Source organism: Melanotaenia boesemani, chromosome 15 (assembly GCF_017639745.1).
Source record: "Melanotaenia boesemani isolate fMelBoe1 chromosome 15, fMelBoe1.pri, whole genome shotgun sequence".
In the NCBI taxonomy this organism is placed as follows: domain Eukaryota; kingdom Metazoa; phylum Chordata; class Actinopteri; order Atheriniformes; family Melanotaeniidae; genus Melanotaenia; species Melanotaenia boesemani.
The window spans coordinates 20215746-20241825 of NC_055696.1; the positions used below are offsets into that span (position 1 = coordinate 20215746).

The following is a 26080-nucleotide window of genomic DNA, read 5'->3' on the forward strand; positions in this document are numbered from 1 at the left end:
TGTTGAGATCAGCCAGATTCCCTCTGATTGGATGCAGCACACATGACCTAGATGCATCCTCACCAGCAGACCTGAATGAGACGCATCCTCCACGTCCTGTCTGAAAGCATCATTATAGGGATGAATACACATTCATTTCAGGCTTTTAATGATTTATTTGAACTATTCTTTTTCCAGGATATAATGTTTATTCAACATACAGCTTAAGGATTTCCTTAAAACAAGGCTTTAATGCACAAGTCTGAATTTATTTAGGGTTTTCTCAGATCCACGTAAGTTTAAAATTGTAAGTACGGTCACCGTAATCTTTTGCATAGTCTTAATTTAACAAGTTCGAGCCTGTTGATCCCTTTTGTTTGACGGGACTCATTGGACTGACCAACACTGAATCATGGGAAAGTCTAAGGAAGATCTAAGAGGAGGATGTAGATTTACAAAAGTTGAGAAAGTCTCTTGGAGCCTTTTCATAACAACTTTCATCAGGTCGAACAACTGTATGAAATTACAAGTTATTCAGATTCATTATTCAGACCCAAACTGTCACCCTCAGATGAAATAAAAGTAGTTAGATTTTTAAAAACAACCTAAGAAGCACCAAAACCTGCCATGAACCGGAATCTGCTGGATCCTCACAGTGAAGCTAGTTGGACTATACTTAAGTGCTAGGTGTGTTCAGGAAACCAACCAATTTAAATGAACACTGAAAAAGAGCTGACCCTAAAAATGATGCCAAACACTTGTTGATGGCTACAAGAAAACATCTGGTGGAGGTAAAATCTACTAAAGAACATCTAACCAACTATTAGATGGGATGTATGTATATATTTGAGCCTGTAGTTTTGGATCAGATCAGATTGATTTTATACTTGCTGCAGTTCAGACTGCACTCGTCAGTCAGCGGGCGGATGGGTGTTACATAACACGACTCCTCAGATCCAAAGTAAATGAATCCAAACTGTGAAATAAAGATGAAGGGTTGTTAAATGATGCAGGAAACCTAACGATGGCCGAGACAGTCTGGAACCAGCAGCTGCTCCCACTCCACGTCCTTCATCTAAATCTGCATCTTGACTGAGTTTGATCTTTGTTTAAAGCCTGTTGGAAGCCGCATGTTATATTTATGATCTTTAGCTTCCACAGACATGAGAGGGAAGAAAGAACAGACTCTGCAGAGCCACACAAATCATGTCTGAAACTACAGCAAGGCCACATGAAGATGAGGAGCTTCAGGTTTTCACAGGTTTTTATCTTCCGATCAAAGCAGATGGAGGGACGGGGTCAGGGTTGTTCTGCTGTTTAGAACGATTCACATCTCAGCAGCAGAACACTCCGTTCCGGAGTTAGCTGTGCTATTTTTAGTGATCTTTTTAAGCTGTATTTAACTTAATTCACCTCACACTGCAGCTGGAAGTTCCAGAGATGAAAAAACCTCAAGGTTCTTTTCCTCCAGATTGACATGACCAACTGTTGGAGTTGCATCTGCTGTCAGGAGAAAGCTGTGAAACTAGAAAATGCACAGTATTAGCAGGTGAAGGTGACATGAAATGGGAAGCAGCCTCTGTCCCTGTGTTTTAACGCCTGACATCGTAACACTGGGAGGAAAAAAGAGATTTACTGACTCATTTACTCAGGCTGTAGAGGCAGGTGGTGTTTTAGTGTGTCGCCTTCGTCCTTGCGATGACAGTAGGTTGAGCTCTCTCAGGGGGAGATTTTTATTTTTTCTGGAAAGTGAAAACAGTTTGACCGTGGCGACTGTTTTTGTAGATGTGGTGCAATAAAGTTTGTAAGTATCTGTAAAAAAACGACAACAAAAAAACTCGGTTTGCAAATGATTGAAAGGATTTATGACTTGATGGCGAAGTGGTGGGTAAAAAGTGTGGTGCAGTGGTTCAGGGTGGAAAAGTTGGAGCATCTCAGTGTCTTTTTCATGAATGAAGAAAAAGTTAAGCGAGGCTAAAGTTTGTTGTAGAAAAGAAAGCTGCTCCAAACTACGAGTTTTCTGACTGATTACCATTCTAGAAAGAAAGAAAAATGTCACAAATACCCGAATAGATTTATGGGCTATTTTCATTTTATTTTATTTTATTATTCATTCATTCATTTTCTATCCTGCTTCATCCAATAAAGAGTTGCAGGTAAGTCCCAGCATTTAGCAGGTGAGAGGCAGGTACACCTGGACAGGTCACCAGTCCATCGCAGGGCCAACACAGACAGACAAACAACGATTCACACACACACTCACTCCTACAGAGAGTCACCAGTTAACCTAACTTCATGTCTTTAGATGGCGGGAAGAAGCCAGAGAACCTGGAGAGAACCCATGCATGCACCGGGTGAACTCCACACAGAAAGGCCACAGTTCGAACCTCCTCCCAGCCGAGGCTTGAACCCGCGACCTTCTTGCTGTGAAGCTGTGGTGCTTCCTTCCTTCCTTAATTCATTAATGAAGTTGTGTGAAGCAATTCCCAGCCGTTTGGAGAATGAGGCAGGGCGTCTGGTGGGGGAGCAAAGCTAACAGCGAGTGTAAAGGAGCGAATCAGTAACCAGTGCAAACATTTCATAGTACAGTGGTACCTCGCTTTCACAGCCTCACAGTTTCGCAGATTCTTTTTAGTGCAGTTTTGCATGCTTTTTTTTTATTATTTATTTTTTTTACAGCACATTGTGTTCTGCGTTTTGATTGGCTGTAGACCATTGTCAATCAATGGACGTGTCTCCTGTCCAGTACAGAATGCGTTCAGCTTGCCAAATTTACATAAATCTTTGATCGCTAGCAGTTTGAATTTGAAGTGCTGTACTGAGGAGGTGTTTTACAGCCTTAAAACATCTATAATAATTGTAAAAAATAAAGCTGACTACTTTGCGGATTTCACCTGTTGCGAGTTATTTTTAGAACGTAACTTAACGATTAATGAGGGACCACTGTACTACAAGTGAGAGCTCAATACACAATACAAAAAAAACTAAGAATGCTGAAACTTAAGAATGTTTTACTTATGGTGTCTGAGTTTTTATGGCTGGAAGCTGCAAACGTTTACTGTTCCACTGAAAATGTGTAACGATTCTGCTGCAGAAAAATGCGGCTGGACTCAGTTTTCATCACGAAGGAATTTAATTCTTCAGAGACACGAGTAGCTGTCAGACAACAGAGTTTACAGCTGCAGATTGTGACATTTGATGGGACTGAATGGTTCAAAGAACCTTTCCATCTTTAATGGAAGATGACATGTTTAAATTCATAATCCATTCTGTTTTATGCCTTTGTACTTTTTCTCCAAAGCTCTTTTTCCAATATTCTGATTGGCTAAAACAATCGTCTTATCTGGTCCCTGCTGTGGTTTTTGGTTTATTTCTCCCAGCCCTCCTTCATTCACCCACCTCCCTTTATTTCATGCAATGACTCTGCAGCATGTTCCCAGCATGGCTGCAGAGCACATTAAATTTGCATGGTGGGACTTGGAGTCTGCTCTCAGATGTTTACTAAGGGAGTGGATGATTTACCGCAGACAACAGGAAAACTTAACTTTTCCTTTGCTCTGTCACAGTTTTGATAATCAAAACTACATGCACAAAAAATGCTATAAAATAAAAATACAGCATTGTTTTCTGCTTATTCCTTATAAATAACTGAACTCCAGACCTGCTCAGAACAACCATTCAATATATTTTTTGAGGATTTTAACCTTTTAAATGCCAGTTGGATTATTTGAATTATTATTTATTAATTATTTGAATAATTGTCGTATTTATTACTTAAAAAAAAATGTATGCATCCGTCAAGTCTATAGAATCTTAGCTTTCCAATGGCATATAACGTGTAGGTATTTGGAAGGGAGACTGAGTAAAACACATATTTATTTGTCTTGTCCCGCCCACCGGATGTCTGGTACCAACGGGTTGATACATAAATCAAGCAGTCGTCTGCATAACAATGGGGAAAAACTGTTTTATATGAATAGACACAGGAGGAAGTAGATGCAACGAAACTGAAAACTGAGCCCTGGGTGACCCCACATGACAATGATATTGAAATGGCTCAGTGTTAACAGTATCCCAACACACACATTTAGCACATAGACTGACATTATCAGGTCAGATCAGGCTCCACGTTGGCTTGGTTTGGTTTGGAGGTCGATGAGGAAAGAAAAAAAAAGTTTTTAATAAAACATGACCTGCTCCCTCCCTCTATTCCCCTACCATCTGCAGCCATCAGCTCAGTCTGCAGGTCTGTGTGTGCATGTACTTGGCTGTGAGGGTGTTTGCAGGGAAACAGCTTATTTGCACAATGACATAATATGAATTTACATCATATTTGTCAGTTTAAACAGGTGTTATCAGCCAAACAGCTAAGTGAACTACAGATGATATGCTGATATCAACATTGTATTTATTCTTCACTGTTTCCCAGTGTAAATAACCAAGAAGTTCTTGTTACAGATTAATAAGTTACACCTGTTCGTGTTGCTTTACACTAGCACTGTTTTTTACCCCATCTCAGAAATGCTGAAGATAAGGCTTCAAAATGAGCAACAGAGTCGTATAATATATCAGACTGCAGCTGAATCACTGTAACTTAGAGGACGCAGCGTTTTACTGACTGGTTCCTTCACGTGTTCCCTTTGAGCCAAAAAGCGTTTACTGACTGGCTTCAGCTGAGCTGCTTCGTCTATAGGTGGATCCTAAACCTCCACTTCTTCTATGATAAAGTTATTGAACACAAAGGACCAAAAGTAGCTGTTTTCAAAGGAAGTCTTTGATTTAGTGGATGATTGTGCCATGAATTCCAGAATTAGAGCCAGCTATCTTTCATCGGCTACTTTCATGTTGAAGAAAACTTGGAAATGTGATTATCTGACCAATTCTGGAGTCAGATCTTGATAAATAAAATATTCCAGTTGAAAATCATTATTCATACATAGTGAAATGTGTTGAGTACAAAATAACATAAGAATGAATAGTAGAAATAAAGATCATTAACCCATGGAGGTCTGCATTCAGAATCATACTCAAAATAAAAGTGGAAGATTTCCACAGTTTCACAGTTTGACCCAACCTCTCTGGAATGAGGTTCAGTAGTGGCCGTGGCCTCCACGTGTCTGTATGCACTCCCTACAACGTCTGGGTTCCTGATGAGACCACAGATGTTCTGAAGGATCTCCTCCCAGACCTGGATCAGGGCATCAGTCAACCCCTGGACAGTCTGTGATGCGACGTGGCAGCGGTGGATGGAACCAGACATGATGTCCCAGAGGTGCTAGACCGGATTCAGGTCTGATGAACAGGCAGGCTAGTCCGAAGCATCAATGCCTTTGTCGTGAAGGAACTGGTGATACACTCCAGCCCCATGAGGCTGAGCATTGTCCTGCATCAGAAGGAACCAGGTCCCATTGCAGCAGCATTTTGTCTGAGGATCTCATGCTGGTACCCAGTGGCAGTCAGGGCATTTCTGGCTAGCACATGGAGGTATGTGTGGTCCTCCAAGGATATGCTTCCCAAGACCTTCACTGACCCACTCAGTCATGTTGGAGGATGTTGCAGGCAGCCGAACGTTCTCCATGGCTTCTCCAGACTCTATGTCTGTCACATGTGCTCAATATGAGCCTGCTGTCATCTGTGAAGAGCACAGGGTGCTGATGGGGAGTCTTCCAATCCTGGTGTTCTCTGGAAAATGCCAGCCAGGCTGCATGGTGGTGGGCTGTGAGCACAAGCCCCATTTGGGCCCTCATACTGTCCTCATTGAGACTGTTTGTGACAGTTTGAGCAGAAACATCCACATTAGTGGCTGCTGGAGGTCATATTGTAGGGCTCTGGCAGAGCTTCTTCTGTCCCTCCTGCACAAAGGAGCAAATAGCGGTTCTGCTGTTGGGTTGTTGTCCTCCTACGGCCACCTCCACATCTCCCGGTATACTGGTCTGTCTCCTGGGATCTCCTCAATGCTCTCCACACCGTGCTGGGAGACACAGCAAACCTTCATGACACAGTGTGCATTGATTTACCTTCCTGAATGAGCTGTAATACCTAAGCAACTTCTGTGGGTTGCACACAGGCCTCATGTTAGGGCACTGGCAAGATGCAAACATCACCAAAAATCAACCAGAAAGGATGAAGACAGGGAAATGGTCTGTTGCCCCCACCTGCAGGACCAGTTCTTAATAGGGGTTGTCTTGATAATTTCCATCTGTTGTCTTTTCCATTTGTACAACAGCAGGTGAAACTGATTCAAAACTAGTATTTCTTCCTAACTGGACAGATGAATCTTCCAGAAGTGGGACTGACTTTGAGTTACATGGTTACCTTTAACTCTGTGTTTTTATGTTAAGATTTCAGTGAGTTCTGACTCTCAAGGATGGCGCTTCGGCCTCATATAGAAATGCTGTGATGCGCTGCCACATTGTCCTGCTTTTCCCGCCTGAGATGCCGTTATTGTCCTGACACGTGTAAACTGCAGCAGCTCTCTTGTTATTTCAGAAACTGGCGGTGCTGAAGGATGGATTTCAGTTGGATTCGGGCTCCCAGCAGGACCTGTGGAGCAGCAGTCCGTCGCTTGCTAACTCAGAGACGTCCATCCCTCGACTCTACTCTGATGCCGGCTCTCAGACCGACTTCCCTGCCGAGGTGAGTCTCATCAAGGCCTCCTCATGTCCACATTATCATCTTGGAGAGAAGAAACAAACATATGTTGGGTTTTTTTTGCACAGACGTGGGTCAGATAAATAGATAAATCTCCATTCAGTGGGTTTTCTCTCTGAAGTGATGAGTGTTAACATCCTTCAAGATGTTCAACTTTTCTTTTGTTTTTCAGTTTATGACGAGCACCAACAAACTGGCAGAGAAGGTCCGTCTGAGCCTGAAGTATGAGGAAGCGAAGAGAAGGTAGATTTTAGTTTGTGCATGAGAGCTGGCTTGAACTTTCAGGCTTCACTGTTGCTTCTCTGCATGTCCTCACGGTTTTTTCTCTCAGGATCGCCACCATCGAGGTGCAGATCGCCAAACTGGACAGCGAGGCATGGCCGGGGCTGCTGGACCCGGAGCGAGACCGCCTCATCCTCATCAACGAGAAGGAGGAGCTGCTGAAGGAGCTGCAGTACGTCAGACCCCGCCGGTGCCTGGAGCCCAACGACGCCGAGAAGCTGGAGACTGAGAAGAAACGACTGGAGAAAGACCTGCAGGCCGCCAGAGACAACCAGAGCAAGGCTCTGACCGAGAGGTGAGCGGGATCAGGAAATCAATAGTAGACTTATCGGCCATTAATTTAATTTTATTTAACCTTGTCCCACATAGTCATAACTTTCATAATGAAATGTAATAATCAGAGAAAAAAAAACAGAAGTTCTTCCTTTAAAATAAAAGAAAAATATTTACAGATTTAAGATTTACACACGTGTATGTATCCATGTTTCTGTTACCATTCTCATTTATGAGATTTAAATAAAAGGAGGGGAATGGAAATAAATGTTTTCTGCGTGTTTCAGTTAATAAACTGATGTGATCAGAAATTAGGCATGAAGAAGGAGTCTCTGTAGATGCCCATCACAGTTGTTTTCCTCATGTGTTCATGCAGAAATCTTATTTTCATGTCTGAGCAGCAACACCGTCAGGTACCCCTCTAGGGTTGTAAAAATGTTATTTTCACCTATTTTTCTTGGTTTTCTTGGTCCCATGTTTTTTTTTTTTCTGGGTTCCTGAGCCAAAATGAACAAGAAAAACTGGACGAGTGTTGAATTAAGTTTGGCCTCTGCAGCCTCCTAATGGGGCTCAAGTCTCCCCCAGAAGTTCAGCAGTGGCCGAATGACTGAAAAAATAAACATTGAAGTTGTCCAAATAATAAAGAAATCAAATTATTCACAGCTCTAGAAAAAATGAAGAAGCTGCATTAGTTTCTGGTGATGCACCAGGCTAAGAGCATACTGGCTGATAACCAGGGAGGAGCGTCCCCAGAACACGAGAACAGCCTGTGTCAATGCCACCCTGAGTATTTTTTATTTTTTGTTATTTTAACCCTCTGGGGTCGACGGATGCTCTGACAAATGCTGCAGTTTGCTGTGGAAATGTCCGATCACATTGATAATTAGTCCGAGTTCTGAAATTCACGAATTTTCACATGTTTTCAAGTAAAACTTAAATCTCTAATTTGATCTTTTGACTGAACTTTGTCCAACTGCACAGTTTTCAGGAAATATATTTAAAATTTGATGCCGTCATGGGAACTGAGGATCAGAATTTATTTTATTACCATTGCACATGTACAACAAAATGTGCTGTGCATCCTAGATAGTAACAGTTGAAGAAAAAATTTTTAAAAGCTGATTATATACAATATAAATTAAATGAAGTGGAAACCGAAATGAAATATTTTTTTTGAGCCCCCACTCAAAAACAGTATTCCACAGTGTACAGTGATCATCAAATATCGTGTGGCATATTCAGTTTTAGTCACAGAGATGGCGCGTCACATCAGACAAGATGTTTGCGACTCTTCCGAGGAAGGGTGTCTTGAAGATGACTTCCAGATGTGGTAATGGCAGAACTATTATTTTCTGAGATGTATTAATAGCTCTTTAGAGATGCTTCCAATCTGCTTCTTTGTATACTTATTGAAGATTATCTGATAGAGTTTGGCCCAAAGCTTAGAAAGACTAAACCTTTGGTGTATTCTTTTTTTTTTTTTAGCCAATCATGGCACCCTCACCAGTTAATCAGCTTGTTGGAGAATAGATTTGAATGTTTCTTTTATTCTTTGTCTACTATTGTTCCATCAAATCTAAAATTTGTTTCTCCTTTCTGAAAACATTAAAATCGGGCAGTGAAAATAGTTTCTTTTTTTTCTTAGCTTGAGAAAGATCAGCCTCCAACGACATTAAAATCTGTACCATGTTGACTTTTTTTGTCTCTGTTATTCTTTCTGAAATCACAGAGAAGATAGGAGCAGCTATCAGCTGCCTGACGTCTGATGATGCCTCTGACCTTTACAGACACTAACAACATCATTAAGAGTCAGACGTGGACGTGACCGTCCCGTCTTCAGCTCTTTATCCCACTGTGATCTCTTTTTTTCTGCTCTCCCTTTCTTTCGTTTTACTCTTCTAAATACCAGCAGCCCCCCTCCTCCTCCCCTCAACCTCCTCTCTAACAGGACTGCCGTTGTTTGCTGTTCAGGTCAGACTCTACCTGAGCTCAGTCACTCTTTGTCTCATCTCCTGTTCCTGCAACCCGAGAGGCCACCGAGCCTGCTCACAAAGAAATCCTCTTTTAGTCGGCACAAATGCACACTCTGCTTCCTCATAGCAGCTTTCCCAACATACACACTCTGCATTCATTTTATGCAGGGTTTGGAAATGTCACATCTGTACAGGACACCGTGTGACTGAGTCTGATTCAGAGTGTGGGTGTTTTTTTTTTTTGTTTTTTTTTGCATCATGCAACATTGTCATGTGATTGTCAAACAAAGCTCAGGAATATCAGAGTCTTGCAGAGTCCAGATCTGAGAAATGCACCTTCCTCACTGAAATGTTTTGCATTTGAAAGCAGTCTGTAACCCGATGACAGGCTTCCCCTCTTCCACTTATGCTGTGGATCATATTAACAGCTGTTCGCTGACTGCTCTCCTCCAAACAAAGCCTTAACACAAGCGACACCGTCATCGCCCAAACACAAAGCGACCACTCACAATTTCCGAACACATTGCCGCTGTCATGTCGTGCTGCTGAACGCAACCTGCAGCAGAATCAAATCATGTTGAGGTGTTTACGTTTATCTAACTAAAAAGGAAGAATTCAGTCGAAAGCAGCTGTCAGGGGTTTTCTTTCTCTTTTTTTTCTATTTGGGACATTAAACTAATAAAGTTCCTGTAATTTTAGGCTGCGACTTCACTGCAAGAGGAACCAGCTGGTGAGAGAGCTGGAAGAGATGGTCCGGCTGGCGACGTCACTGCACATGCAGCTCAAGAGGTTCGTCCATCTTATCTCTTATAAAACATAAAGTTTAAATAATGTGACACAGAACTGAAATTGATTGTTAACATCGCTATGATGACAGTGTCATCACTCTATCTACTGATATTCAAACCAGTCACAATGGCTTAGATTTCTGTTGATTTCAGGCTCAGCGGAGTTTTTGAAAACAATAAGTCTAATAGAAAAAACTCTTGAACCGTCAGTGAAAAAATGGTCTGCTGAAAACAGCCATATGTATATGTAGTTTGTATGGCATGTTGAAATGAGCCCTCACCTCCTGATTTGAGAAGAGAAAAAAATAAGTCAATATAACTGAAGAAAATGGGAAATCGTTGGGGGAGCAGGTGCATTCTGTCCTCTGACGTGATTTGAGGGAAAACCGTAAGTTCTTTTTCAGTGATGATGACATTGGGTGATAGAAGAGAAAAACGGCTACATTTTGATGTATAATTTGTGTATGTACAGGAGAAACTGGGTGAAAAAGAAGTTTGTTTGAGAAGTTTTCTCAGTTTTCTTGAAGGGTAAAATTAGACCGTGTGACCTCATCACCATAGTGTGGACACTGTAGCAATTTCTGAAATTTCATAAAACTTAAACTGTGATTGTGTCAGAACCGTGACGGATATCAAAATGCACTTTCAGAAACAAAATATTTTATCTCCTGTGAACTTTTTAAACTTTAAATTGAATTTCTATGTGAAAGTATGCCTGAGTTATAGGTACCAAAGGTCGTTGGGTTTTCACTCATTTTGGCAAAACCCCATTAATTTCAATGGGAGAAATGTTGCAGCATTTTGCTGTGTTTCACTACATGTGACAGTTAATGTGTGTGTGACGCCAATATGACACACTGAACTGAGCCTGATTGTTAACATTGCTATGACGAGGATGTCCTCTCTCTACCCTCAGAGACACTCAGGCAGTCACAGAGACTCAGATTTCATTTGATTTTATCTTCTACGCACCCTTCAAACAAACCAATAAACAATAAGTCATATCGAAATAATTCTTAAACCAAATGGAGGTCAGTAAATATTTGCAAGCATGGACTCTTTCTGTTGATACATCACAGTAAAGACAGCATATTTCAGGCATTGTCGCAAATGGTGATTAGTAATGATTAAATAATTTCTAAGCCGTGATTAATCTGATTAAAAATGTAAATAATTTGATTGTCCTAATTCTTTTGTTTGGGTTTTAATAAAACCGTGCGATGAGTTACACGCAGACATGACAGAAACTGAAGAAGCTAAATAATAAGTGGATTAAGTATGAGCAACTGTAAAATATGTGCCTAATACCTTCAGTTTTGGCACCCATGACTGCATTCATGAAGGATACAGAAATGTTTCATTTTGACTTCATGACTTTTTCACCTTGTGCAGCCAGTTGTTTCAGAGATCTCAGCAGGCATTAAACATCAGATCATTAGAAGCAGCTTTAAAATGAAGGGAGAGGCTGATGGTTAAAATGTTGTACCTTTAATGGCAAGGCAAGGCAGTTTATTTGTTTATTTGTACAGCACATTTCATGTAAGGGACACTCCAAAGTGCTTTACATAAAACAAAGGCATTACAGATATTTAGAAATAGTAAAAGGCATCAACACATAATCACAATAAAATAATAAATTACATTAAAATGATTAAAAGCAAGATAAGTTAAAAAAGTTTCCGTGCAGATTTCATGCATAGGCACATGAGAAAAAAAAATGTTTTTAACCTGGATTTAAAAATGTCTACATTTGGTGAAAGTTTAATCTCCACTGGCAGTTTGTTCCACTTGTTTGCAGCATAACAGCTAAATACTGCTTCTCCATGTTTAGTCTGGACTCTGGTCTGGACTAGTTGACCAGAGTCTTTGGATCTAAGAGCTCTGCTAGGTTTATATTCTCTTAACATATCACAGATGTATTCTGGGCCTAAACCGTTCTGGGATTTGTAAACAATCAGAAGGGTTTTAAAATCTATTCTGTGACTGACTGGAAGCCAGTGTAAAGATATCAAAACTGGTGTGATGTGTTCAGATCTCTTAGTCCTGGTTAAAACTCTAGCAGCAGCGTTTTGGATGAGCTGCAGATGTTTAATGCTCTTTTTAGGAAGTCCTGTTAAAAGACCATCACAGTAATCCAGCCTACTGGATGTGGCTGCTGAAAGTCAGGTCTAAGTCTATCAACACTCCAAGGTTACAAACTTGGTCGGTGATTTTAAGAACCCGAGTCTCCAGGTGTTTGCCAATGCTGACCCTCTTCTCTTTGCTACCAAACAGAATAATCTCAGTTTTGTCTTCATTTAATTTTAGAAAATTCTCCTTCATCCAGGTGTTTATTTGCTCCAGACACTGACACAATAAGTCTATTGGACTGCAGTCATCTGGTGACAGAGACACATAAAGTTGTGTATTATCTGCATAACTTTGGTAATTAATGCTACAGTTCTGTAATATTTGACCCAAAGGGAGCATATACAATTAATACATTACATACATTTAATGACCAAACATTTGCCAAAGATGAAAGCAGTTTTGTTTCACATTTTAGATTTCAGTCACAATCTCATCTAATCCTGCACCTTTCCTAACAAGCTCAGGCATGACATTAAAACCCATGATGCAATGTTGCTGTAAGAGCATCTGTATGCTGCACAGGTTTCAGTTCACGGCTTGGATATCTCTGGTCTGATCACGTCCCCCAGCTGGACAAGAACACCGCTAAGGCTGGAGGGTTTGAGGAAGCAGGAGAGATGAGTTGATAATAAAAAAGATCAGAGAGGAAAAAGATCCACACATTAAATATTTAATAGGTTCATTTCAGGGTTTCTGAGTTCTTAGAAATCTTTGGGATCAGATCAGCTGTTAAATATTCCGTTAATTGATCTCCATTAGTTTTTAGTGAGTTCTTGGCTGGGAGACAAAAGGTGAAAACATCAGATTCACCCATAAAGGTGGATGCATCTCAAACAACCTCCGCTGACTCCTTTCAATGTGGAGGAGTAGGATCTCCACTCCAAGTTCCTTCTGGATTAAGGATCGATTGATATGGATTTTTTCAGGGCCAATGGCCGATACGTGCTGCCGACTTCCTTGAGCCGATATTTGGAGCCGATACTGCTTTTGTTCCCTCAATTTACGTCATCAAACGTAAACAACGTTACAGTCTCGTTTTAAAAAAAGAAACATTTATTAAAAATAAAAGTTCTGAAAGTTCTTAATCCTCCCAGTTTAGGAGCTGCTGGTTATAATGGAGAAACAGTCAGCCTGTACTGGTTCCCGTAGGTCATGATCCAGCTGTGTGAACTCCTCCTCATCGGTCTCCTCAGACGTTGGTCCTTGTCAAGGAATTCCTATTAAATACCATGAAAAACACGAATGAGGTGAAAACACTGCAGTCTGAATGTAGAGAACCACCGATGAGGGAACAGCTGCTGTTCTCTGCTCACTGTTGGCTTTACCTTCAAGTTAAATCTGGACAGATGAACATATCGGTGCTGAACCTTTAGGTGCATTTAAAGAAAGAACGGCCATGAAAATGTGCTTATTCAGTAACTCAAATAAAATCATGACACCCTGACTTTTCCTGAAACTACGTAAATTTTAATTTCATACTAAACATTTAAACTTGTTTTAGAGAACAGAAGAAATATGGTTATGGTTATTTGGTTATGGTTATTTTCATCGCACAGTCCTATGTTTAGATTTCTGTCATTCTGGATCGGATCATGTGGAAGTGTTCTGTGGGATGCAGAGATGGTTCGATGGATTTTAGAGTTTGAAGGAATGTCCAGCCGAGATTATGAATCAGAAATATTTTTGCCTTCTCTTCACAGGCATATCAACCACGTGCATGCTGCGGTCGTACATGAAGCAGCACGTGGAAAGAAGGCGAGAATATTTATAGTCATGACAAGCTACACTATTTACTATGAGGCTAGAACAAGTATCTAGAAGTCCCACTTCTAGACTTTATAGAATAAAACAAGACTGTTTGGAACTCATTGGAGTTTTTACTCAACTTTTCTATTTAACTTTATAGATCAATTGAAAGTAACTGTCTGTTATATCAGCTGATCATTCTAATTGATCAGCTGATCAATTTGATTGATTGAAAAGAGAGATTTGAAAACGCTGATAAGAACAAGATTATTTCATAACAATAATTTCCGTTAGTGCTCTCAGTAAGCCAAGTTTAAAACTGACCGTAGTTTTGAAGCTGATGCAGCAGGATTTCCACCAGCGCTCTGCTAGTGTTGGAGGAGTAACGCAGGCTCTGTTTGAGGCTGCAGCATCTCCACAGAGCTGCCAGTGGACGCCTGTCTGGAAATCATGCTGATAAGCAGGTGCGTACTGCTGCCGATACTAGTAAAATAATATCGGTGCAATATATCGGTCGATCCTTTTTCTGGATGCTCTGGATCTTCGCACAGTCTCAGACTCCCTTTGAAAGACAAAGACAAATCATGTGGTTGAAATTAGCTTCCTTCAGTCTTCACCACATGACCACAGATGAAGGTTGGAACAAAGATGGACCAGTAAATCGAAGACTTTGCCTTTTTTGGTTGGCTATGTGTGTTTTTTACATTTAGATTTTATGACACCAATGTCTGCAGTCAGTGATATGGAGGCGATAACTGGGTGGAAAGAAAGATTCACTTTTAATCTTGTCCTCTTTTTCCAGAATGTCCTCTGAAACAGCTCCCAGCTCGCCACCATTAAGTTATTTCTGACTTTTCTGAAAGATTCTGTAACATTTCTGGCTTTTAGATGTGGCTTGTGCATTATGATCTCTGTAGACACTGAGCGCTTTCAGCTCAGTCCATCAGTGAGCAATGTTTTCTGATCTTCAGCTAACGAGCTAGAACAGAGTTTAATTGATCTTTTTACGGTGTTTTGAAGTGACTTCGCCCAGCTGTGAAGGCTTATTCTGCAGCTGGTTCTGACTCCTGTCTCCTCCCCTCTCCAGCCTGTCAGCCAGCACCCTCTCCTGTTCGTCGGGCAGCAGTCGAGGCTCTCTGACGTCCAGCCGCGGCTCGTTGGCCACCACCTCCAGCCTGGGCTCCACCTCCTCCCTCAGCTTTACCGACATCTACCTGGAGCAGCCCGAGCTGGCCGACCCGGACCTCCGGAGCAAACTGGACAACTACCTGCAGGAGGGTCCGGGAGTTTTCCGCCCCTTCAACTCCATCACCACCATCCATGAACACGAAGTGGTGACGGGCTGCGGGGGAAAGAACGCTGGAAAGCCCGAGGGCAAGGCGGGAGGCACGGGTGGGGATGCGGGGGGGGTCTGGAGCTGGCGTCAGGGGGGAAACGGGGTCCTCCAGGATCCAGAACCTCAGACTGTCAGAGACTCCTCGTTCTATGAGCTCTTTATCTCCGCGGTCGTCTCTTTCCTCACTGTCTCCGCCCTGCTCGCCGCTGGTCACAGACGCCAGCTTCCTGTCGAGTGAGACGTTCGCGGGCCAGACGGGACCCGGCGGGCTGGGCCTGGACCTGGAGCTCCACAGCAGGCTGGTTGAACTGGAGCTGGAATCTACAGGGCAACAAGGGGGGCAAGGTGGGCTAGAGGAGAAGCAGAACCACAACAACACGTTGGGCGAGGAGGGTAAAGGTAAGCAGGAAGAACCCCCCCCCCCTTCCTTACTGATCTTAATCTTTATTGATTTCATGTCCACTTTTGGATAGATGCAGTATAAAGGTAGATGGTATGTCAGCAAAACAATTATGAAAACAAAGTAAAATAATATAATTAAAATAGAATAAAATAAACTCAGTTAAACATAATGAAAGTAAAATAAATCTGTTAAAATAAGTCCAGTTCAATTAAAATAAAATAGAATAAAATTAATTTAGCTGAATGAAATTCAGCTAAATTAAGTTAAATGAAATCTGACCAACTAATGTGTGGAACTTTCCCAGAGTTAATCAAGTAAACACAGATGACTCCTTTGATTATATGTGTCTGCGGTCATGAGTAAAGCTGCTCGGGACAACTGAAAACACAGGACAGTAAAAGCTGCAGGAACTTTTCCAGAAACCAGGTCTGTGTAGGTCACAATCAGAGCATTAAACCCAGACATACGTTCAGGACTAGCGTAGCCATCTTGGTCGAGCAGATTCAGGATGACTCAGGTAACAGGACTCCGATTATGACCGGAAAATGACAGCTTCCATCCACAGTCTTGATCACATGTACATACATTAAAATATCACTACAGAAACACAAGATGTGTCTCATAACCTGTAGGGGTGTGCAATCTTACCTCAAGATAGGGCTAGGTGATATGAACTAAATCTTATATCTCAGTACTTTTTATCTGAATCACGATATACGATATATATCTCATATATATGTAATTTTTGTCAAGTAACCAAAGAGACTGCTCTAATTTACAGCCTTTAGTGCTAAATATACTTTTAAGGATCAGCAGCAAATTTGAATTAAAACAGCTGATGGAAATTAAAGTACCTATTTATTAAATAAAACTCTCCTAAAACAAAACAAATTAAAATACTTTTCAATGACTATAACAATAATACAGCTGTTCAAAATGCAAAAGAAAAGATGCTTTTAACTCAAAACAAGCTATCTCGATATAAATGATATTTTTTTAAAATCTCGATATATTGCCCAGCCCTACCTCAAGATTTGATTAGGATTCAGGGTGCTTCGATGTTATTAAACGATTATCAGTATTTTCAATGCATCTTTCCCCCCATTCAGGGTTTTTTCTCGCTCCATGGCTACTTCATACTTTTAAATCCATTCAGTATCTATTAATTTGAGTAACCAAACAAAATGATCTCAACTCCCTTTTATTTATGTCAAACCATAAATAAATCCAAAACATATCCAGCACATTTTTCATATTATGTTCATATTTTCCATGGAATTTACAGGAAAAATGTGTTAGCTATAACTTGGAGCAGTAACAGGTGTTGGTCTTGGTTAATGAGCATGTGTAGCACAGAAAACTGCAAATGACCCATTAATTCACCACCACTGACTTTCTATGAAATTGCGTCAGCATACAGTCGACTGTGATGCCACAAGTTAGTGTATTTTGTTGCATACTAGCTGCTCAAGTGCATCTCTTATATGACTAATACTTGAGGGGAAATGCACTTAAAATCTCAGATGAAGTGTATGAAAATGTACTTAAAATACATTTTTTTCTAATATTTTTGCAAGTGAGGTCATAATGTTGTTTAAATGCATATTGTAGTATCAGCTTATTGGCATCCAGCACCTTCTCCCAAACCGCGAGATTGAACATGTAGTGATTAAATTTGAAATAACCATTGCTAAAAAAATATTAAATATCACTGTAGCCAATCTATCAAAACATCATACATAGCTGTACCATTTTGATAAAGTAGTGTTAACTGACAGACAAGGCTATGGTATGCTATTATTCTGACAATGCATGGCAAACCGTCAACACCGGCAGCTTCTTCTCCTCCTCCAACCTGGGCTGGGGACACATGAAGTGCTGCCACCTGTAGTAGTATTACTATTTTACTTTCTCTTGGCTTGAACAAATGACATATGGCGTACGTCTGTCCAGGCCTTGTCAATTGTCATGTCCATAAAAACTGAGATGCTTCCAAATCCTAGCCTTCAAACTCGAGTAAATCTCACGCTCATTAACAGTGGCTGAAAGGCTAGCTGCCGCTTTCTTGTGTATCTGTTGTTTACTGTTTGCTGCCCGGACACTTCTTAATATGTCCAGGCAACACATGCAACTTTCATGTTCCTGCTACACTCAGCAGCTGTGTTCCTCGATTTTGAACTTTTACAGATTGTAATTGAATCGGTATGTGTCGCATCAGTTAAAATAGATTAAATAATGAATCCACCCACCCCTAATAACATGTCAGGTCCTCTAACAGTCAAAACTCAAGAGACGATAGAAAAGACTGATGGACTTCCTCCGTCTGTTACATCACATGAACCACTCGACTTAATTAGAAAGCAGGATGCCAGGAATCTGCCGACTCTCTCTGTGAGGAGAAAGGTGATGCTGCGTGAAACCTGATTTCTGATGAGAGTGATGAGGAGATGGTTGTGGTTTTGGATTGCAGGATCACCCATCTCTGTGTGGTTGTTTCAGGATTTTAATACAACTTTTTGAGCTTTTCTTCCTTTATTTGCTGTGTTTTGAGTGAATCTTCTTCAGGTTTCAAGTTGAAGGAAAAGCTGTTTCTGTTCAGTGTTTATTTGCATCCAAAAAAAAAATCACTGTTTTTTGAGGCATAAATGATAAATAGAATTTAATCATGGTGAGAGTTGGCTGGAGTTTAAACCTTTGAGTGCTTTGCAGGTGAACGTGACTCAGGTTTCTCCTGGAGCCACAGGTGAAAGGTGGACGTGGTGTCTGGTTTCTATTGACTCTTCATCTCTGCTTCCAGAGCCGAGCTTGTTTCCAAGTTCTGATTCTACAGGCCGGATGGACTCAGAGTTCAACAGAGTTTAGTTGTTTATGCTGAGCAGTTTTATATAACACATTTTTATACAACAAAACAACTGAATGTGACAAAGGAACATCCAAAAACGAGAATATATAGAGTAAGTTACAAATGATGAGGAAGTTTTTCTAAATCTTGCTGAGTCATCAATCCCCTTGGTCTAGATATATTCTTCAGGTGGTAAAAGGCAGATTTGGTTCCTGCTTGGTCCAAAATAACACCAAGATTTCTGAATTGATCTGTTGACTTTACCGACAGAAGCAGGGCACTAATCTTTGGACGCTCATCTCTTTGTTTTAAAAAGTCATTTCAGTTTTATCTTTATTTAGCTGAAGAAAATTTAGGAATATCCAAGTAACATAGAGTTAAGTGTCGTTAGCATAATTGTGATCAGATATTTGGTTTGTTTCCATGATCTGAGATAGTGGAGCATGTAGATGCTGAATGATAGGGGGCCAAACATGGTCCTTGGGGAACTCCACATTATCTTTGTTTGAGTAGAATTATGCATACCAACTGATGCCAAATAATTCCAGTCTTTCAAGTAGGATTCAAGTGAATTCAGAACCAAACTGAGAAAGTTTTGGAAAGTACAGCTTAGATTTAGGGCACGTTTGAAACCTTGAATATCTCTGAGCCAGTCTGTTATAAGAACATATGATAAATAAAGGTGTATGGTGTATGTTTGATATATATATATATATATATATATATATATGTATATATATTTACAAATGTAAAGCATAAATCGGGCTTTCTTCTGCCTCTGGTTTGGTGAATCTTGGTCATAGCGAGATAAAACTTCCAGCTGTGGAATTTGTGAGATGTGAGCTTTCAGTAGAGGAGTCATTTGTTCGTGTTGATGCGTTTGGTGGAGCCATAACTTGTGTTCACATATTTTTCGGACTTTATGTAGCTGGTCTTTTAATTATTGTTGTCTTAACTGTGTTTGTGGTCATAGAAATGGTTTTGCTGAGCTGGTAGCTGAGATTCTTGACTTTCTGTGGATACCACACGTTTAGTTGCACATCTGAAGCTACACCCGGAAACGAAATGCTAACCTCTTAACTCCCAGTAGTGGAGGCTGCAGGTGCAGCCCAGCTAAGAATGAAAGGTTAGAGAATTTATAGGCCAGAAATCTGGATAATGAAGCACTGAAGGTGCATGGATGGAAGTTGTGCATATTGTGAAAATTTCTCTCTCCTCACCATCTAGAAGCTGTGAGATTCTAATCCTGCTTTCTGTCTGTTCACCTGATGCTGATATTCATCACATATTGTTCCTTCTGTGTTTAGAAGGAAGCAGGTTCACAGCTTTAAACTCATCCTGCTGATTTTTTACCTTTCAGTTAGTAAATCCTGAACATTTCATACTTTTCTCATAAATATTTGATTTTATAAATATATATGAAAAAATATTTCATCTGTTGCTGTTTATAGAGAAAACTGCTGTTAAATTTGGTTATGTGTTTAGTGCAGGGATCTGCAGCCTGTCCAATCCATGGAGCCATTTTTCCCTCAGACAGCTAAATAAAACTACTTTAGAGCTGCAAATGTTAGGAGACTTTTCAAAAAGGAAACTTAATATATATTTTTAATGAAGAGCCACAATAGGATATTTGTTATTTTAAAGAACCACATTTTTATTTACGTTTTTTAGGTTTTAAAATAAAGAAAAACATAAACCTTTATTAAAAAGAGGATAAACAGACTTTCTTCTAAGGGATGTAGATTTTTGTGGAAAATGATGTAAAAGAGAAAAAAAAGTCCCTGGTTTTCAACCTAATGACAAGAAAGATAGATTTTGAAAAAATATTTTAGCCACGTATTTAGAGGCATTGTGGAATGTCCAGATAGACACTTGCGGCTCCAGAGTCACAGGTTGGAGACCCCTGATGTAGTGTTTGTAAACCACAATTTACTGCATTTTCTTCATATAGCCGTAGGCCTTCTTTTAAAGGAAAGAGACATTCTGCAATTAATCGCAGAATGTCATGCGATTAATCTTGATTAAAAATTTTAATAATTGCCCATCCCTAATAAATATATATATATATATATATATACACCGTTTACCTGAAAAACGGCGTCCTCACTGTGAAGCACAGTGGTGGCAGCATCATGCTATGTGGTCGTTATTCCATCAGTAGCATCTGAGATATCTGTCAGAAATGAAAAACAAATGGATGATGATGAATACAGATGGATTTTTTAAGAAAACCTGTTTTAGAGAATGGAAACTGTGTGCCTGGACAATGACAGAAAATGTAAAAATCCTCTAAGAGATGCATTCAGTTTGTTAAAATGTTAAAATTTGGATAAAAGCTCAGATCTAAATCAGACTCCGAGTTTAAACTTGTTTTAGAAAAACAAAACCTAACAACTCAAGATAAATCTGAAACCATTCCCTCCAGATTTCACTTTATGGTCTCCGGTCAGTCTTGTTGTCCCATCACAGACTAATTATTTCTATCGCTTTGTATCTGAGAAATGTCCCAACATCTTTTCTTCGTCTCCAGACTCGGCTTCCCAGCTGCAAGGGGCAGGGTCAAAGAAGATGGGTGTGACCTCAGCGGTGTCCGATGAGTCGGTGGCTGGCGACAGTGGCGTGTATGAACCATCAGAGCGCAAGTACGCAGGTTTTATTCTTCTACTTTCTTCACATAGTTTCTGGTTTGCTTCAGTCAAACCTGTAAATGGACCTCGTCGTTTGGTGCTTGTTTCTTACAGACCGGGCCTCCCCCCAGAACTTGTCCTGGGCTCCTACGAGGACAAGCTGGCATCAGGCTGCTCTCAGGTGCAGCTCAGCTTCCGCTATGAGTGCAGAGACCAGCGCTTCACCGTCTACATCATGCAGCTGTCCAATGTCAGCGTCCTCTGTCTGGCGGCTGACCAGAAAATGTGAGAACCCACTACTGTGACCTACATGTTGTTCAGAACAGGTGAAATGTTTAAAGTGTGCACGTTTTCCTCAGGCAGGTCTGGTTTGTAGCACACAGCCTGGCACATATGTTGTTGACTTGTTGACCCATCCGGTTATTCACATCTAACACAATGACCGCAATTTGAGATTATTTGACTATTCACTAAGGCCTGGTACACACATAAGGATTTTTTAATCTCATAAGTTTTTTTTATCTGTTTGAGACCTTACACATGAAGATGAAAAATCAGGCATTTAACAGTCCTGGTACTGTGTGTGGTGTGCTCTGATAATCTTATCACAGAACAACAGACACATAACAATGCTGTCCTGCAACTGATGAGCCAGATAGCTCACGTAGAAGAACCATAGCAACAACTACAAAACACAACACTCAGCATGGAAGAGGATATACAAGACGAGGGAATGATGGTGATCTTGGGACTATTATTAACAGAAAAAGCCAGAATTGGAAAAAAAAATAACAGATTGGAGACAGCATGAACACGGACTTTATATACTTACTTGTTCATCAGTCAGCTCGCTCTCTGATTGGCTACATTCCCTTCCATGTCACCACCCACATTCACAATTCAGGAGTTCAGGTCCATTTTCCTCACACACGTGAAGATCTTTGGTTGTAAATATTGAACATGTTTAATACTTGCGATTGTCGGCCACAACCTGTTTTGGAGCCGATTATCTGGAAGAATTTACTCGTAACACACCTCATACCTAATGATAATTTTATAGGAAACTCTTATAAGACTCAGGCATTTGCCATCCTTGGTCTGGAAGGGGCAAAATCAGGAAAAAAAACTGCCCTATAATCTTTATGCGTGTACCAGGCCTAAGTAAAGTTAATTTATAAAGCACCTTTCACAGGAAATCTTCACAAACTGCTTCATGGAAAATTGTAAGATGTCACTTTTTGTAAGAAAAAAAACTATCTATATGTAGTAAGTTATTTTCCATATAATACATGTTAGGGGTGATATATATATATATATATATATATATATATATATATAACCCCCCTGGTAGGGTCAGAAAGCCCCCAACAAACAGGTCTCTAGGGGAAGGACCAGACAAAGACAGACCCCTATGATAAATATAAACAATGGATCCAGGTTTCCCTTGCCTGGATGTGGGTCACCAGGGCCCCCCTCTGGAGCCAGGCCTGGAGGTGGGGCACGGAGGCGAGCGCCTGGTAGCCAGGTGTCAGGTGCAGTGTGAGCTGGGTGGGACCCTGGCAGTGTGATCCTCGCCTGCAAAAAGCTAGCTCCAGGGGCATGGAATGTCACCTCTCTGGCAGGGAAGGAGCCTGAGCTGGTGCCTGAGGTTGAGCGGTTCCGGTTAGATATAGTTGGACTCACCTGGACGCACGACTTGGGGTCTGGAACCACTGTCCTCAAGAAGAGCTGGACCCTCTTTGATTCTGGGGTGGCTTCCAGTGAGAGGCGCAGAGCAGATGCGCACATGCACATGCACATTGCCCCTCGACTTGGCGCCTGTACGTTGATGTTTACTCCGGTGGATGAGAAAGTAGTCTCCTTTCACCTTTGGGTGGGGGTCCTGACTGTTGTTTGTGCTTATATACCATAACAATACCAGCGGCCGAAATTAGTTTTCTCCGCAGGGTGGCCGGGCTCTCCCTTAGAAGCTCAGGATCCTTGGTTGAGCTGGGGAGTGTGGCTGGGGAGAGGGAAGTCTGGGCTTCCCTGCTTAGGCCACTGCCCCCGTAATCCAACCCCGGATAAGCGGTAGAAAATGGATGGATGGATGGATGAATCTACCAGGGAAATGCTAGTAAATTGAAGCCTCCCAACAAGCTTAAAATGACAGATTTAGATTAGTTAAACTAGAAACTGGTTAGTTGGAAGCCACATTCCTGACAGCCTGTAACTAGGAAAATAAGGTGATAAAATCCTTACACAGAAGCTCACAGTGATGTAAAGGGATCGAACATGGATGTGGCACCAACACTAAATCATGTAAAACAAAGAAGCTTAACATCATTTTCATTAAATATTTTTAAGCAGTAATAAAACTGTAATCTTCAGCATCACGTGACTCCATCATCTCCTGCAGGTACGTGCGTGTGGTGGTGTTACCGTGCGTTCAGGCGACCCGCTGCCTTTTCCGAACACGTGGCTCGCTGCCTCAGGATGTTGTGGAGATTAACGAAGTGTTCGGCATGCAGATATCCCAGAATGCACTGCGGCAGAAAACGCTCAGGGTCGACGTCTGCAGCACCAGCAAGTCGGGTCACGAAGAGTGTCTGGTCAGTACAAGCTGATTAACTCAATGAGGATGGTTTCAGTAGATTTTAACCAGTTTCTTCATCCTCCTCCTCCTCAAGGCGGGGGCACAGATCAGCCTGGCTGACGTCAGCTGTCCAGAGGACAGAAGCGGCAAGTGGTACAACCTGCTGAGCCGAGTCTACATGCCCGAGATCAGCAACAAGGACAAAGAGAGCAGAGCGCCGGGCATTGCTGACGAGGTACGCTGACACCTGCTGGTCTCTGTAAAATGAGTAGGATCAATTTTAGTTTGATTTACTGATATTTTATGTACTGATGTCATTATTGAAACAGAAAATTGATCTATATGGATCCTCAAGAGGCTCAAGACCTTTTTAGCTTAGCTTACAGCTGAACTTTATTTCTACATTTTGTTTTATATTGTTTGTTTTTATCTATTTATTATTTTATATATTTCTATTTTACTTATTTAGGTATGTACTTACTTATGTACTTACTATTTTGTATCTATTTTTATTGTTCTTATTTGTTTATTATTGTTTTTAGGTTTATTTTGAGCGTGAATTTTGCTTTTTAACACTCCAATGTGTTCCTCATGGGGATCCTCCGCATCAGGGGCGATGCCGACTTGGCCTGTGGGTCGTTGCTGTGGAGATCGCCCTGGTCTGGGAGGTCGGGGGAGCCCACACTGCAGCCCTGGCTGGAGTGTGGGCCTCAGCCTGCCCCGATCTGGGCGGTTCCTGTGGTGATGACTTCTGTGGTCATTAGTTAGGCGGCTCCTGGTGTGGACTGTTCCCCAAGATGTTGTTTCCTCACCTTAGTGTCAAGACAGATATTTATCTCCAGTTATATTTTGATATTGATGTTTCAGTTAAAGAGACAGAAACTAAAAGAGTTTATATTTGTGCAAAAAGAGTTGGGGGTTGTATGTGTGTGCTGTGTGGGTGTGAGAGTGTAATTAAGTGTGTGTTATTCAACTTTGTTTTATTTATTTTATTTTATTTGACGTTTGTTTTTATTATTTGAAGCACTTCGCGCTGCTTTTGTATGAAAAGGGCTTTATAAATAAAGTTTGATTTGATTTGACAATTGCTTTTTTTCATCAGTTACTTTTCCTTCAAGCCTCTGAGCAGACGGTGATGTGTTTATTTGGTTTGTGTTTCAGACTCACAGCAGCAACCGAGTCGGAGCTCCTGAGGAAGATGAGTGGTGAGTCTTCCTCACAGAGCGACCCTTTAACAGCGTTGTTTAAAACACATTTAGTTTTTGCCTTTATTTGGTTTTTGTAGCACTTTTCTGGTCTGCGGTCAACAATTTATGTAGCAAAACAAAAAGCAGCAATGCTAACATGTAGCATAGCAACATGATGGAGAGAAACTCAGCTAAAAGACTACCAAGCATCAGCAAGCAAACACAGCTCAAACCCTAAGCAATTATATAGGACTGTAAGAAAAACATGAGAACAGCTCCTTCCACTTTAGAGCTTCTGCTAATTACTCCACTTCAAGCAAACCACACAAACCAGGAGTCACGTGAAAGCAGAGACTCTGCTGGTTACAAAGATGTCTGTCTCATCACTGTGGGACAGAAACTCTGGAGCTAGCAGCCAGAATCAGAAACCACTCTGCTACTGTGTCCTATCACTCTGCCTTTGTTTGAAATGAACCATGAAGGTCCTGCTGGTTTCCATGGAGATGAGGGAGGTTTTATAGTGAAGGATTCACTCTTCCTATCATAGACTATCTTTGGCTTCACTTCTTTCTGGATCCTCATAGTGTTTCTAAGGTGAATGTGGGGGCTATCTCTGGATTCTTTTAACTCTGCCAGTGATAGAGGTATCCATCATCATCATCATCGGCTGATGGCTTCACTTTTTACCTTCTACTGTAGCACAGTTCCTCCCCCATTCCTAGGATTACTTTCCTCATTCCTAGATGAACTGGGATGCTATTCTGTAATTTTCACAGAATGTAATGTGGTTTTCTTTTAGGAGGAGATAACATTTACGTTGTGTACTGTGTTCCAGGTGACTTTAACTCTGACACACTAACACATATCTTGATTCTGATAGTTCTGTAGTAATCTCACGTCTCAGCTTTCTGTAGAGACCAAGATTATACATACATCCCTTGTAGTTTTGAAGATTTACTTCATTTCAGTAAAGAGGCAAAAAAATAGTCCTCATCAAGAAGAAATTAATCTTTGCATCCAGCAGCAGAACTGACCATCATCTTTGTACCCGCTTCATCTTCCTGACTCATCAGTTTGGTTAATTTTGGTTCTGAATTCTCATAAACATGTTTGTGTTGGCGGCTGTCTACACATCCAGCCTCTCACTGCTCAGTTTATTTACTTCAGAGCTGTCAATGGTGTACGATGTTTGTTACAGGCATGCTGCTGGGTCGTATGGTACCATGTGACTTGTCAGAGATTAAAATATTAGTAGGGACTTTCTGAGCAGCACGATGTTGGAGTATGA

The 26080-nt window shown here is 41.0% G+C and overlaps 1 protein-coding gene across 1 annotated transcript in view; it reads left to right on the top strand.

The window, feature by feature from the left end:
- Positions 1 to 26080, top strand: part of wwc1 (WW and C2 domain containing 1) — a 56053-nt gene that overhangs the window by 22777 nt on the left and 7196 nt on the right. Inside the window, 11 exon segments of the mRNA XM_042007627.1 lie at positions 6469 to 6615; positions 6803 to 6873; positions 6962 to 7207; positions 9858 to 9947; positions 14910 to 15227; positions 15229 to 15557; positions 20934 to 21045; positions 21145 to 21315; positions 23429 to 23621; positions 23700 to 23840; positions 24767 to 24810. Of these exon segments, the coding sequence (XP_041863561.1) occupies positions 6469 to 6615; positions 6803 to 6873; positions 6962 to 7207; positions 9858 to 9947; positions 14910 to 15227; positions 15229 to 15557; positions 20934 to 21045; positions 21145 to 21315; positions 23429 to 23621; positions 23700 to 23840; positions 24767 to 24810 (1862 nt within the window).